A 15380-nucleotide genomic window follows, 5' to 3' on the forward strand; every position below is an offset into this window, starting at 1 on the left:
CAAGCTGATTTCAGTGACAAACGTATATAAATGAAAGAAATGTTTCCCAGATTACTATTTGATGCAAGTATTGAATTTGGTTCCACTTTGAGCAATGACTTCAAATCCACTTCAAAATGTTTTTTTTAACTTGAGAGAGAACTTAAAAAATGTACTAAGAGCATGGTATGATAGTGTCTGAGAGGTTCTTAAACAAAATGTTTTTCACAGTAACACCATAAGGTCATAAACTAACAGATGAATCTCTCACCAGTTACTTTGTGTCCATTTCTCCGTCTTTAGTGGTTGATTCTCTCCCTGATGTGGACTTTATTTAGATGGCAGGAGGTTTTAGAGGGAGAGGGAAAAGCTTTTACTGTGGTTTACATTGGCCATGTATCATTGGGCTTACTAAAAAGTGAAGAGCTGTTCCTTGCTTTTTAGCACTCAATCTTTCCCCTCCCGCTCTTTATTCCCTAACACCCATCACAAATTTGGTCTGGTATGTGACTGCTAATTTATCCTTTCAATGTATGATATCCTGTCATCTCCTCATTTGTCCCTGAGTGTTTCTAATCTGAGATAATCCCAGTCAAATCCTTTGATTGTGTGTTTGGACGTGATCCATCTCTAAAGAAGCAATTTAATGGGCTTCATGGCACTTGGTGTTAAGTCATTTATCTAGTGGATTGGATGTGAATGCTTGTTTTAATAAGTGCTCTTCATGAATAGTAGGAGACGTGCCATTTAATTAAGCAGAGTGTAGACCTGTCCCATACCAACAACTTCTTCAAGGTTTTTATTTTTATTTTTTTTGGAGCTGAGTGCTTTATTAGAGAAGGTATGGAACTCTTGACATTTGGCATGTGTTTTAACTATACAACTGTGAAACTGTGAACTCTTAAACTATGCACATTTATGTACATGATATGGTGCTAAAAGGTTGAAGCAAAAGCTGCATGACCCAGGCAAAAGGGCAACATTCTCACTATGCTGATGACTCATCTAGAAGAAATGGAAATAAAGAAACAGCATTGTTCCGGTATTGCAGGGTAGTGCCAGTTAGTATTAGAAATTAAAATTGAATTATCATTCATTTTTTGTTTAGTTCTAACATAACTATTTCTTTGTATGCTAACCCTGGAAAAACATAATTTGACAAGCAACACACAGGTATATTTTGACAGCATGTAATAATAATACATTTTATTTATCCTTTCATAGCACTCAAGGACACCTTACAGTTAAAACAAGCAAAAATACAGTTAAAAGGCAAATATAATTAAATTAAAACAAACATATTTAAAAGATTGAGATAGAAAATTAAAATAAAGCAATCTATTCATTATTTTGATGGAGAATGTTGTCACTTTTAAGAGAAGCTTTGCTCTAAATTTATTATAAGTTTATTTTATTAAACAGCATTTTGGCTCCCGCACGAAAGATATTCCGGTCCTGAGGTAGCATTTTTCTACTGTTATGTGTAAGCAGATAATATGAACCTACTACAAGATCAAGTTAAGCTTAGGGGAATAAATAACATAAATGTACAACAAAATAACAACAAATACATTGTCCTAATTCTTTTCAATATCACCAAGGCTATATATATATATATATATATATATATATATATATATATATATATATATAAAAGAGTCCTAAAAAGAGAATGTTGTAGGAGACCTGGCAATGTAGGCTGCCAAAGGGAAAAATAAATGCCATAACTGTTACTTTGGAACTTTCCATTAATATTTTCACTTCGTCAACATATGTGTGGGGGAAACTCCAAGATCTGTTAGTCATCATTTCCCAGCAGTGAGCATACGTGACGGTTTGTTGCAACACAGTGTTGTTTATAAGAAAGCAATCTCTTCCATTACATGCTCCTCCATTATGAAATATTGCCAATCTTATAACTTATTTTCCCTTAAACAAAACAATGCATGTGGCAAACAAATAATCTCCCTTTGTGGTGTTTTGTAATCATCACTTTCTCATTCACTACATCTGTTTTAAGACTTAAGTCTTTGCAGTGAAGGCACCAGAGTTCACCCAATAGCTTTTCTTTGTTCTTTTTTTTCCATTTGGCTTCCTGTCCTGACGTGCTCCAGTGTGCAGCTGTGTGATTGGCTAACCCATTTCCCTAACTTCCTCAAAAACAAAAACACAGAGCGATCAGCTGACAGTGAGTGCAGCAGTAGAAGTTCAGATATACAGTAGTACATTTTAGATTTTGACATGTTGATTTGTCTCTTAATGTCTGTATAACCACAGCGAGAGAAAACTGAGGAAAGTTAACAGGAAGTGGCATCTGGAAGTGCTCAGAAGTGAGTGGAAGAAGACGTCTCCCAGCAACAACAAAAAAGTGAAATATGGGCAGTGAGTACCAACCACTGACTTCAGCAGAGTCATGCAGAAGGTTATTCATAGGTATGTATGTTGTTTTGTGAGGAACATATATTACACTTTTATACATTAATAGTAATCTGATTATTATCAGTTTTGTTTCTTAATCTGGTAACTATTTTCTGACACCCAGGTGAAACCACAGTGAGGCCAGGGCATATCTGTCAAGCATCTCAGAATCCCTCCGAGGAATTATGTTGAAAGTTTAACTAGGACTAAACCCATTCTTACCTCAGAGCAGAACTCCAGGGTCACTTATGATTCTTCCTGCACTTACTTTCTGCAAGTCCTTCTCCTAGGAGAATGGGATGACACTCATCTGCAAAGTAGAAATTATGATCATGTATTGTAGTTTTCTGAAAGTTTTAGTTTGAAATTTTAGAAAGTGGTCAAATAAGAACCATTTTGACATGTGTTATTAGTCACTAAGTTAATTAGGTTATATGTGCAAAATCTGCTGTGGCTCTGAAAAGGAGCTTTCCGAGGTCGGAAAAATAGCCCTGATGATGACATCAGGGATATTTCTTTTTACACTTATACAGTGGACAAAATATCTACATAGAAAAAAAGAAAGTCAAAACTCAAAAAAGTCCAGACGCTTTTTCCCTCATGGCATTCACTTACTCCAATTCTCCACTGGGTGCGTCTGTGCTGCGTTCCGGCTTTGTTCCGGTTTTGTTCCATCCTCCGCCACGTGCCATACCACACCAGGAGCGTCTCAAGAAGCGGAGCGTGTTGCTGCCCGACTTGCAGATTATATTGTCTCTACAAGTACTTTACAGAACAATCACGTGTTTATTAGCTATAGTATCTACCTTCCTCTCCAAGCACTCCTGTTATTAAACTCCATGCCTTCTCTTTTCGTTGTCCTTAAAAAAGATATGTGATGTCAAATTACGTTTTAATATAGACCTGGCGCTTATCTTTAGCGGCGCAGAGGGGAGAGCCGCTTCACGCATGCTTCTGGGATGTGTCGTCGCGCGGCTGGTGGAATATCAAGCATTGACATGAATGGCAGCGATTGCTCGCAGGGGCCACCGCGCATCCAGAACACAGTGCAGATGCGCCTGGTGGAAAATAGGGGTTATGCAGTAAAAAAACAGTAATGCCATTTTTCTCTCTGTCAGGGTCAGTCACATCGAACTATTCTGCCCTCTGGTCATTTTTTAAGCCAAGGACCCCTCAACTGAAAGAGAGACGGAGCAGGGACCCCCTTCTACATGTATAAAATTAAGCCAAACTGGGTTTACAATAACATGGACAGCCTAAACCCTTTATACATACCTTTTTAGTGCATAATACTAAGCTATTAAAAAATGATTGTTGGCATGAATTTAAATAAATGTGGCAAAGTGAATCCTTAAGATGAACTGTATTTGTGGATGACTACCTTAGTGACTACCTTACCTGTAGGCCAGTAAGCCTATCATCAATGTTTGTTTTTTTTCACAAATAGGCAGATTTATATTTGGTAATAATATGTTGGACTCATGTTAAGCTATTTTATTTTTTTTAAAAACTTTTAAAAAATACAATAATTTAACAATAATTTGGTGGCTCCCCTCCAGTAACTCTGAGGACCCCCTAGGGGTCCCGGACCCCCTGTTGAAGATCTCTGCTCTTGGCTATATACAGTCTTTGTTTCATCTGCAATGATGCACACACACATGGATAGTCAGACCAGCCTTCCATTGGTTAACTAGCGGCGATAAAAGACCTAAAATCCATAAATTATGGACATAAAGTTTATCAATCTGTATGTAAGAGTTTGGATTTTTTTGCTCAAAGACCCCAAAAAATGCTTAAAAAAACCTCCTGTAAGGGCTATGAAGACACCAAAAACATCAGTGGAACAGCGTGAGTGTTCGCTTTTAAAATGATTAGAAATAAATAGAGATGCAGTTTTTTGTCAATCTCGGGCTTAAGGTGGTATTGAGTTGCAAATTGGCAAATGAAAAGTTGCCGGAGTGCCCCTTTAACTTAGGAGCCCTTACAGTCGAGGGAAATATTAGTTATTTCTGTACTCTCACCATGTCTTGGGAAGTACAGTACACTGTAATAATATAAACATAGCTCTTAAACATTAAAGGCCCATCACCGATCATTTTAAATAAATAAATAAATAAATAGATGATTAACTCACAATTTGCATGAATGCAGCTTGTGGGAATGAATTAATCTATTATCTGATTATAGCAAAGTTCGATTCACTGCTGCTGCCATTGCCAATCTAAATCATCAATTTGGATAAGCTGCATTTTACCTTTTTTCCCATTTTAAGGTTGTGATGATGTCGTTTTTTAACAGTTTATGTGCTTGTTTTTGCGTACGGCAAAAGTATAACTTTATTATAGTCTAATTTTAAAGTAATATAATTAAAGTCTGAAAGTTTTGGGCCAATTTTGACTGATTCCTTACTTTGACATGTTTGATAATATATCTTAATACTTATATTATGAATGTACTTTAGGTGTGTATTTAAAGTAACCAGCCATACATGTGTTACATTAAGTAAATCCACCTTCAAGCAATTATCTCAGTTTTAATTATATTGGTTAAAACATCCAGAGATATTCAGTGGATAAGTCTACTTAATACTCGCATTTTGTGACTTGAATCACATTATAGCTCAAATAAATGAACAGAAAATAACATTGGAATTCACATTGGTTAGTAAAACACTAATAACTGCTTCCATCTAGAGGGGCTCTCGGCCTGCGCTTGGAAGTCATGACGGCCGTGGTGCTAACTTACCAACCTCCAACCCCCACTTAACCCCACCCCCCATTGTAGCCAGATGGCTGTCACACAGGCGGTTCCTTGCCCAGACCATGCTGATTTCCCATCATTCTTTTGTTAATGAGGTCGTTAGCAATGCAGCGGACAATTAAATGATCTCAATCTGGCATTTTCCCCATTTGTTTACTGTATTGTGTACCGTACGGTGTTTGTTACTCATCCAATACCACCGCACAGTTTGACTACTTCTGTTGAGGGTACGGCTCCTATTATCCTTCTATCATTTTCTTTCTTATGATTCACGTCTGTGACACTGTGAAGCAGGGAATTAAAACATCACTGACAGATGCCCACTACTAAGAAAGCCATTTTTCTGACAGTCAAGTAGTATAAACTGAGCTGTTGATAGAGTTTGTGTTGGTACATTGTCCTCTGTGATAGTGGGAGATCAGCGTCTTTAACTGACAAACTTTGTTTTAGTACATCATCACCCTGTATGGAAGCAACACAGCCTGCAGCTGCTGTTGTTGCTGATGCACAGAGGAAGTTTTGTTAGTTGTTAAATCGTGCATTGAGGGTGGCTTCAGCCAGTTAGTAGAGCACTCACCTTCATGTGAAACGCTGCCGAACACTGACACCGCTGACAGTTAATTATGGGTGTCACAGATCCCACAGACGTGTCAGCTCGGCTACGATTGACGCGCCGCATGTTTACATCTCTGTTGTAATGTTGTTTTCTAGTTCTTTTCTCGGCAGCAGTGCATCTGTTATTTAGCTCCAGAAGTGCCTCAAGGCATGCCATAATGATCGTAAAAGCAATACAGATTCAGGGGAATGACATTTTTAAAAAAAAGGACTTGTGGGTATAATTTGTGAACCTGCCATCATAGTACCTTTTGGAAATGTTTTTGGTCAGACTGCTGAAACACACAGACTGCCTGTTAGCTAGACTGTCATAATCTATATGTATGTCTCTGCACAGCTCCATTATTTTCTGCAAACTCTTCTACACATACAAATTTTGACAATGAGTGAAAACCAACTAAACTTGATATATTGTTAAGACAGGCAGACGAAAAGGAAGCAAACATATGAATTTTGACACACAGTAGTGTTTGGAAAGTGCCTCACTAGAATTATTTTCATTATAAGGCCAGGTGGCTGGTGTCAGTAACAGGGAGGTAAAGCTAGTGGCACCCAGACACCACACATTTAGTCAATATCCACGACCTTCCATATCCGGGATTGCACCGTTGCTGCCGGAAATTCCGCCGTATGTCCGTTACCTTCCGCTTTCTTTGAGTTGGAATTTTAAACTCTGCTGGATTTATGAGGACTATGGTTAACTGCTCCTCAGATCTCTGCAGGGTAAATCCAGACAGCTAGCTAGACTATCTGTCCAATCTTAGTTTTCTGTTCTGTCTGCTAAAGTGAACCTGGGCTTTAAAAGGTCATTGTTGCAGGTTTACATTCCAGACAAGACAATGAACGCGACGGTGCAGACGTGAGAGTGACAATGGGGAACAAAATTCCGTTTTCTATTTAGTGATTATCTTCAACTGCTAGAATCTTGTTCGTAACTTGGTTTGTTTTTGTTGTTTTATTTAATTTGTTTACGTGCAAAATGTAGTTACTTTGCTACTAACCAAAATTATAAATTCAAATAAATTTACTTTTATTCTGCAGAAAAAAAAAATATAGAAGGCAAAACTACAGGGGAAAATTGTCCTATTTGGGCAAAAACTGCTTTAAAAAGAATAATTAAAGCCCCACACGGTAATTTTACAAGTTGTCTTTGCCAGATGCCAGAGTGAGCCGTCAGCAGGGGCAATTCTAGGATCAGACCTTAAGGGGGGGGGGTCTCAGCCCTTAATGAGAATGTGACACAGATATAGTGCCTTGCAAAAGTGCTAAATCAGTAATTTCACTGGATAACAATGAATATATGTATTTATTATTATAACAGAAAATATTGAACATATGAAAAAAATATGAAGTCCGTTCATGGACTACCAGAATCAAACCAAATGATAATGAGGTGTAAACAATAAATAGATAAAAAATAAAACTTTCCTTGACTGGAACTGGACTGGTTTCTTTGAACCTGTAATTGTTTGCTAACAGACAAGTTTGTAAACTCTAACTTCAAACACTAAAATTTATTTTTTTAAAAATGAATTTCTTTTTTATTATTATAATTTTTAAGGGGGCTGAGATGAAATTTAGGCTTGCCAGACCCTCTTCTGCAGCGCTGTGAAAGAAGGTCTGGCAAAGCGAGACTATAACACGTGTCTAACAAATGCCAGATTTCTGACTTTTAACCAAAATGGGTTCATCAGGGTTTTTTTCTATTTATTTCACAGCTTTTCTCACAGACATTAATGCGAGGTGAGATATCTGCCTGGTCAGTAATAAAATCTGCTTACACAGAATGTGATGGGCTACATTAAAAAAACACCCTTTGATTAAAAGACTTTTCATCCGAAGATAGATTTTCACCTGAAGCAATCTAGTTCAACGAGAGGCCCCAAAGGAGACAGGAGCCTCTGAGGCAGCAGTTTATCCCCCATTCAGGCGAGCGCACAGATGACAGCTAGCCTTCACTGCTGTCTCCCAATGTTTTTATGAGATGAAACCAACACGCCTGGCTTCTAGCTACTGGCCAATATTTAGCTTCAAAAGCTCCTGTTTGGGAATCAACACTAACGGAGATATTGGTCAAGTTTTCTGTTAAATCAGAGATGCTGGTTTCTGTGGGTAACCCCAGCCCTGGGCTAGGACCGCATGTCTGGCAGCTAGCGCATGATGTATTCCATCACTCACCTTTTAAGTCCACTCCTAATTGAACCGGGACAAATGATTTTACTGCAAGATATTAGGCATTGTTTCAGCTGTTTGTTCAAATCCGTTGTTGTAAGTTTTGAAGGCAGCAAAAAATGCGTTGTTGTTAACAATTAACAAATCCTGATCCTTCTTTTTACCCTGTTGCCGAACACAATCTTACATCAGACCAGGCTTTAACACATTTCTAAATCCTTTTTTAGGTTTCAGAAAGATTAGATTTGAGAAATTATGAAATATGTGTTACCGGCCTCAGACCTAGGGGTATCTGGGCAGGTACAAGGCCACAGGCTGGATAGCACTGTGGGTTGGAAAGAAGTGGAGATACAGAAATGATGTCTTTCTCAAGCGCTGGACGTTTATTTCTGAGCCAAATATCTCTCTTTTTTTGTTGTTTTAGTTTCTTTTCAAAAAGTAATTAAATAACATTGCCAACAGATAGGCCTAGCACACACCAGGTCACTGGACAATTAACAACACATACAATTATAAAATACACTATAATTATATAAATATCTCGATACTATGAGATCCTACACCGTAACTTTAGCCATTACATGGAATATATAATATAGAAATGGTCTATAATTACACTGAATACAATAAACAAACCAATATGTAAAGCATTGGTATAGATCAGATAAAATACAACACCCATTAATAACTATTATTAATAATTGTGAAATAGATACCTAGTCTTACGGTATAATATATCAAAAATACATCAACAAATGACACTATAGATCATATTACATCTTGAAACAATTGCTATAGCATATTCAAGTAGGTAGACACAAGCTACATGGCTATCTTGCTATCTGTTAGATTATTCCTTTAAAGTGAACACATACAACAGATCAGAGGCTACATTGGATTACTTCTATGAACTACATTACAATACAAACAACCTTTTCATAGATCAAATACCATGAATACTATATTAAGATTTAAACTGGTTACGTGACGGTGTAATAATCAATCACCAACACAACACATCGGTCTGCCGTTTGCCTGTGTGTCTACAGGCACGCGCACATCAACTGACGGCGGCGTAGCCTCCATAGAACATTGACAGGCTCTGGCTAACAAAATGTATACTGAACAGAGCACCGGCGATACATACAAAACGATACAATGTACAGAGAGACTTAATAGACATTACATGTAACACTTAAACATACTGATGTTCAATCAACACGACACTGTTTACCGTCCGTACAGAAAGACGAGAGAACGGAATCTTCACTGACGGTGACAGGCTAACTTCAACTAGCTTCTGCTAGCTCGGTAGCTAAAGCTGCTAGCAAATACATATAAACACCTCCTAATAACCTTTCTACACAGAACATGACCACATACATCATATAGACAACCGTACTGGTGATATACTCTTTTGATACATATTAACAGAGACTGGAGAGGTTTACAAATATACCTGTGGGTTGGAAAGAAGTGGATATACAGAAATTATGTCTTTCTCAAGCGCTGGACGTTTATTTCTGAGCGCTCGAGCTACCGTCTCCACGGCAACCCACTACGGTGAAGCAGTGCACTGAAGCGTCATCTACCGGCATGAAGTGACATACATGGAAACGTTATCTTAAATGTAATAAAATAAAAAAATAGGAGGGGGGTAACTGTTTTTTTAAAACTAATATATATGGGCATTTTATCTACCCATTACATATGCACTAAAACAAATGGGGTAAAATTATTGAAATTTGAAAGTTACGTTCGTGTAAGTGTATATTTAAAGCTATAGTGCGTAGTTTCTGTCTCCACCATGAGGAATTCTAAGGAATGACAACAAAACTGTTCACATGATAAAAGCCTATCTTGATTGTGCACCCCCACCGATCCCCAAGCAGTGGCTAGTAGCCAAGGAGGACATGGAGGATTAAAAAAACATGATGGACTCTTCAGAAGTTAATTATCTTCACTCGATTTTCTGCACGCGAAGGTCGCGCCGGACGACACAATCTACTGAACATAGCCATACTGAGAAATACAGAGAGAGTAGTGTGGAGCAGATAGTCTGAATTACCTTTGTATCAACTCATTTGGCAATGGCTGGAATGTAAATGCTGTGAAGAAAGTACCCTGCCTCTCACCCAATGTATGCTAGGATACGCTGTCTGACATTAACAGAACTTTTAGCAGCTTTCAGTTCATTGTCTTTGTGTCATGGCTCCACAACTTTTGGTTCAGTCTCACCACTCTTATCAACCTCATTTCCAGCCGCAGCAGACAGCTGTTATCCGTCAGAAGGTGGAGGCTATCAAACTAGAATTAAATATAGTGACTATTTGACTTTCAGTCAAAAACACAAATCCAACTGAATGCTAATGTCACTGGTTATGGAAACAGACAACTGTTTGCTTACATGTTCACCCTAACAACTTTCTATGGTGTACATCTTGTATTTCTCAGATGCTCTCACTGACTAATAATTCTGATGAATCTGACATACAGTGTAAAATCAAACATACAGTGCAGTCCACTAACTACCAAACTTTTCATAAAATAGATTGGCCCATTTATGATTGCTAAGGATGCAGTGGGACGACAGCATTTACTTTATTGTGTCATCTTTTTAGTGAGTCAGATTAGATGTGTTTTCTACATTACCTCTAGCTTATCAATAACAATCCAAAATTCAATGTAGTGTTAGGTAGAGGTCTGTCAATTTAATCTTTCCAGCTCCTCAATGCTTGCTCATGGCAAAATAGTGCAAACATAACAAAGGTTGTCCTCAGAAAATGTGCAGTTACTGGGTATTGGTGTATTGAAAATTCAAAATTAATTTCTTTAAACCAATCACAATCGTCTTGAGAGTCCAGAGCCCCGGTGCCTCAGCAAAATAGCCTTGGGAAGGAACTTGTTTTGGTGGAACGTGTACGTTCAAAGATTGTTTTAGTCGTGCAACAGAATACTCAGATTGGACAGATAGTCTAGCTAGCTGTCTGGATTTACCCTGCAGAGATCTGAGGAGCAGTTAAGCATAGTCCTCATAAATCCACCGGAGTTTAAAATTCCAACACAAAGAAAGCATTAGGTAACGGACATCCGGCCGAAAAGGACAGCCGGCCAAAAAGGACATCCAGCCGAAAAGGACATCCGGCCAAAAAGGACATCCGGCCGAAAAGGATATCCAGCGAAATTTCCGGGAGCAACCGAACAATCCCGAAAGTGGAATGTCGGGGATATAGACTAGGTACAGGCTTGTCAATTTAGTCTTTCCAGCTCCTGAATGCTTGCTCATGGCAAACTAGTGCAAACTTAACAAAGGTTGTCCACAGAAAATGTGCAGTTACTGGGTACTGGTGTTTTGAAAATTCTGTCTGACGACTCACTCTGGCATCTGGCAGAGCCAACTTGTAAAATTGCCTTGTGGGGCTTTAATTATTCTTTTTAAAGCAGTTTTTTGCCTAAATAGGAACATTTTCCCCTGCAGTTTTCCCCTGGATGTTTTTTTCTGCAGAATAAAAGTACATTTATTTTAATTTATAATTTTGGTTAAAGTAACTACATTTTGCACGTAAACAAATTAAATAAAACAACGAAAACAAACCGAATTACGAACAAGATTCTAGCAGTTGAAGATAATCACTAAATAGAAAACGGAATTTTGTTCCGCATTGTCACTCTCACGTCTGCATAGTCGTGTTCATTGTCTTGTCAGGAATGTTAACCTGCAACAATTACCTTTTAAAGCCCAGGTTCACTTTGGCGGCACTCCCACTGGGAACAAAATAAAGGTCTAATGCTCGAGGGAGCTGTACAGTGTTGTTGAATGCTCTATTAGCAAATAAGTTGCAGTATAAGTGGGAATATTTGCAAAACTCATTCTCAAAAGAAAATACAATGGTACTTGAATAAATCCTGAGTCAATTAACCATTTCCTGACCAGCAATGCATCTTCACGTGAATCTGCAAATAGCCTTTGATGCACGGTGAAATCAGTGCTAAACCATTCATAACCTATCTTTTCCTCTTCTGCTACAGAGACGTCAGAGTGCTTTATATGCAGGGATGTTGAACTTCAAGCCAGTGACCCACTGAGGAATTTCTGTAACTGCAAGAATTTACTTGCCCATCACGTGTGCCTGTCCACGTGGATCCAGAAGGTAAGAAAGACTTTACATGTAGGAAACTTTGATATTTTAGTCTGGCTGCTATTCCTCATCAGCCATTTGTCAGAATTTGAAGGCTAAAATGTCTTTGGCGTAGGTTTTGTTTCAACATGGGGGGGAGGGTCACATTATAACTGGGGGGTCTGGAGGTTCTCCCAGATATAATTTTGCGCTTCAAACACTTAATTTCCTGCATTCTGGTGAATTTTTCTGCAACAATTTATGGTGCAAATGTCTTTATTTATGTAAAAGGAAATTATTATTCTCCTGCATTGCAAATCGACATAAATCTATCTTTATTTCTCTCGCTCCTGTTGTGTTCTTTAACCCCCCAAAGTAAACAGTTATTGTTTTCCGTACATGTTTTGAGCTCCCATCATATTTTTGAGGGAGACAAATCTTCTTCTACTGAATGGGGGGGGACATATCCCCTGCATCCCCCCCGAAATATACGCCTATGTTTGTTGGTCTTCTAAAAGTGAATAAATTAGTTTGTCATGTTAGCATTCTGTATTGAGACAAAATGTTTCTGTTTTCCTCAAGGTAATGAGCTAGCCTTCAAATAGCAATACCAATTAGTTTTAATGAGGGTTGCAAATAATGATAACACGTCACTGTTATACTGTTGAAGCACAGCTCAAACAGTGAGAAGGGCCTCATGATGGACTGGTAGGAATCCAGGAAGCTATCATGCACCCGACACCTGTCACCTATACCGCAAAATGGCTTATTAACATGTGTAGCACTCCTTAACCCAGTAGTTAGTTGTATTGATACTGCGGTCACTGACGTGTTGTTTTTTGCACCGCACCTTCCAAAAGATCACTTTACACTCTTCTCAGTTAATGAAATGTAAGTTTCTGTAGGTGGCATACATTTCTCTTTCTGTTCAGTCATGGTGCTTATTGCTACTCATGCTAATTACTCTTCCTCCATTAATTCCCAGCAAACTGCTGCTGCCAGAATTGTAAAAATGTATAATTAGCTATGTATAAGTATTTTCCCCAGAAATTAAAAGTTAACGTTAAAAACATTTTGATTGATGTAAAAATGTAAATTTTAACTGTAGATTTTTTTACCCCTCAGCTGCAATTTTTCACAAAACAAAAAAAATGCTACGTTTTTTTATGTCACTTAAACATGAAAATGCACTTTCGGAGCTTGTTAGTTTGCATGGATAGATGTTTTTATAATCATTGTATAACTACCTTAAAGGGCATCATAATAATCCCATTATGGTACGACCAGCACTGGTTGAAAACACTGGGCATACTATGATATACAATATTCTGTAACTTAAAGCTGCACTAATCTATTTTTGTATATGGATCAAATGACCGTGTAATATGAAAAGTGTCATTTGTATTCATAAATCTACAGAGAACTATCACCCATCCCTATTGTTCCCCACAGCTCTACAGAGATTTTTTAGCCTTATTTAGCTAATCGTTTTAGTTTTATGCAACTTTACTGTTTTAATTTACAACTTTTATCAACCCTGTTTCAGTAGTAACCACTGTTATCAGCAAAAATAAACACACTGTAAACTATGAACACCAAACACCAGACTGACCAAGTTAGCATCTAGCTGGTAAACATAGCGGAACATTTAGCAGCTAAAGAGCCAGATGTTTTTCTCAGGAGTTGGTGGAGACCAAAACAGAGCTAAAAGGAGAGTGAATATTGTACTTACCAGAAACATCACTCCAATTGAATGCTAATATTGATCTTTGTCTGCGTAAACAGGCATGCGTTTTTATAAACACGTTTGCCATATTAACTTTACAAAGCCATAATAAGTCACACCCAACAGATTGATACAGCAGTATGTGTAGCTGTTAAAATAAAATGACAAGCCAGGGAGGTCCACCAATTTCACAAGATTAGTTTAGTAGTCATGGGGAGTACTACTAAGCCTATAAAAACAGTTGTATATTCTGTACTTTTACGTCACTGTGGGGGACCTTTGTCAAGTCTGAGAAAATTACCCTGATGAGGTCATCAGAGTTATCTAGGCTTGGGCTTTGAGATCACATTCTTTTACACAAAAGACGTTGTGTGGGCATTTAACAGGCAGGGAGTATCTGATGAAGAGACACTATTGCCACGCCATATGGTTAGTGTAGTATCCAGTATTTATGGAGCTTGATCCATGCTAGCGACTTCAAATCAGGATATCTAGGAATCTGCTGTACCAATATTAGTCTCGCTTTGCCAGACCTTCCTCCACAGCGCTGCGGAGGAGGGTCTGGCTAGTCCACACTGCATTCCGGGATGGGAGAAAAACATGCTCTGGTTTATTGGCATTTCTTTAAACCAATCACAATCGTCATGGACAACGCTAAGCACCGAACAGAGCCACGGTGCCACTGCGAAATAGCCTCGTGAAGGAACTTGTTTTTTGTGGAACATGTGTACATTCAAAATTTGTTTTAGTCATGCAACAGAAAACTCAGATTGAACAGATAGTCTAGCTAGCTGTCTGGATTTACCCTGCAGAGATCTGAGGAGCAGTTAACCATAGTCCTCATAAATCCACCAGAGTTCAAAATTCCAACACAAAGTGTAGAGGCAACTTGATAGCTCAGTTGGTAGAGTGGGCGCCCAAATACAGAGGTTTACTCCTCGACACAGCCAGCTCGGGTTTGACTCCGACCTCCGACTCCTCTCTCTCCCCTTTCATGTCTTCAGCTGTCCTGTCAAATAAAGGCCTAAAAATGTCCCAAAAAATAAAAAAAATATATACCTTCCTCGCCACTGATTGCAGGATGTAAAGTGTTTTGACTTAAAGAAACACGCTGACTTATTGGGACTTTAGCTTATTCACCGTAACCCCCAGAGTTAGATAAGTCCATACATACCCTTCTCATCTCCGTGCGTGTTGTAACTCTGTCCGGCGGTTCCACCGGTAGCTTAGCCTAGCACGGATCCTCAAGGTAATCAGTTCCAACTAGCCTACTGCTCCGAATAAGTGACAAAATAACGCCAACATGTTCCTATTTACATGTTGTGATTTGTATAGTCACAGTGTGTAAAAAAAACAAGGTCACATGAGACACAGCCATCTTCTAACCGTATATAAACTGGAAACTATATTCTCAGAAAGGCGAAGCACTGCTGATCTGCTTAGGGCTTCTCAGGTGCTGCAAAGCATATCACTCCGCCCAAGTAGCAGAGAGTAGCAGTGCTTCGCCTTTCTGAGAATATAGTTCCCAGTTTGTATACGGTTAGAAGATGGCTGTGTCTCATTTGACCTTGTTATTTGTACACGCTGTGACT

At 38.5% G+C, this 15380-nt stretch overlaps 1 protein-coding gene across 1 annotated transcript in view; it reads left to right on the forward strand.

The window, feature by feature from the left end:
* Nucleotides 1–2123: 2123 nt before the first annotated feature.
* The window catches only part of LOC116063358, a 104570-nt gene continuing 91313 nt past the window's right edge, over nt 2124–15380 (forward strand). Inside the window, exons 1-2 of the mRNA XM_031318320.2 lie at nt 2124–2412; nt 11974–12095. Coding sequence (XP_031174180.1) covers nt 2355–2412; nt 11974–12095 — 180 coding nt within the window. The 5' untranslated portion in view covers nt 2124–2354. The remainder of the gene's footprint in view (nt 2413–11973; nt 12096–15380) is intronic.

The sequence above is a fragment of the Sander lucioperca genome, chromosome 11 (genome assembly GCF_008315115.2).
Source record: "Sander lucioperca isolate FBNREF2018 chromosome 11, SLUC_FBN_1.2, whole genome shotgun sequence".
Taxonomy (NCBI): domain Eukaryota; kingdom Metazoa; phylum Chordata; class Actinopteri; order Perciformes; family Percidae; genus Sander; species Sander lucioperca.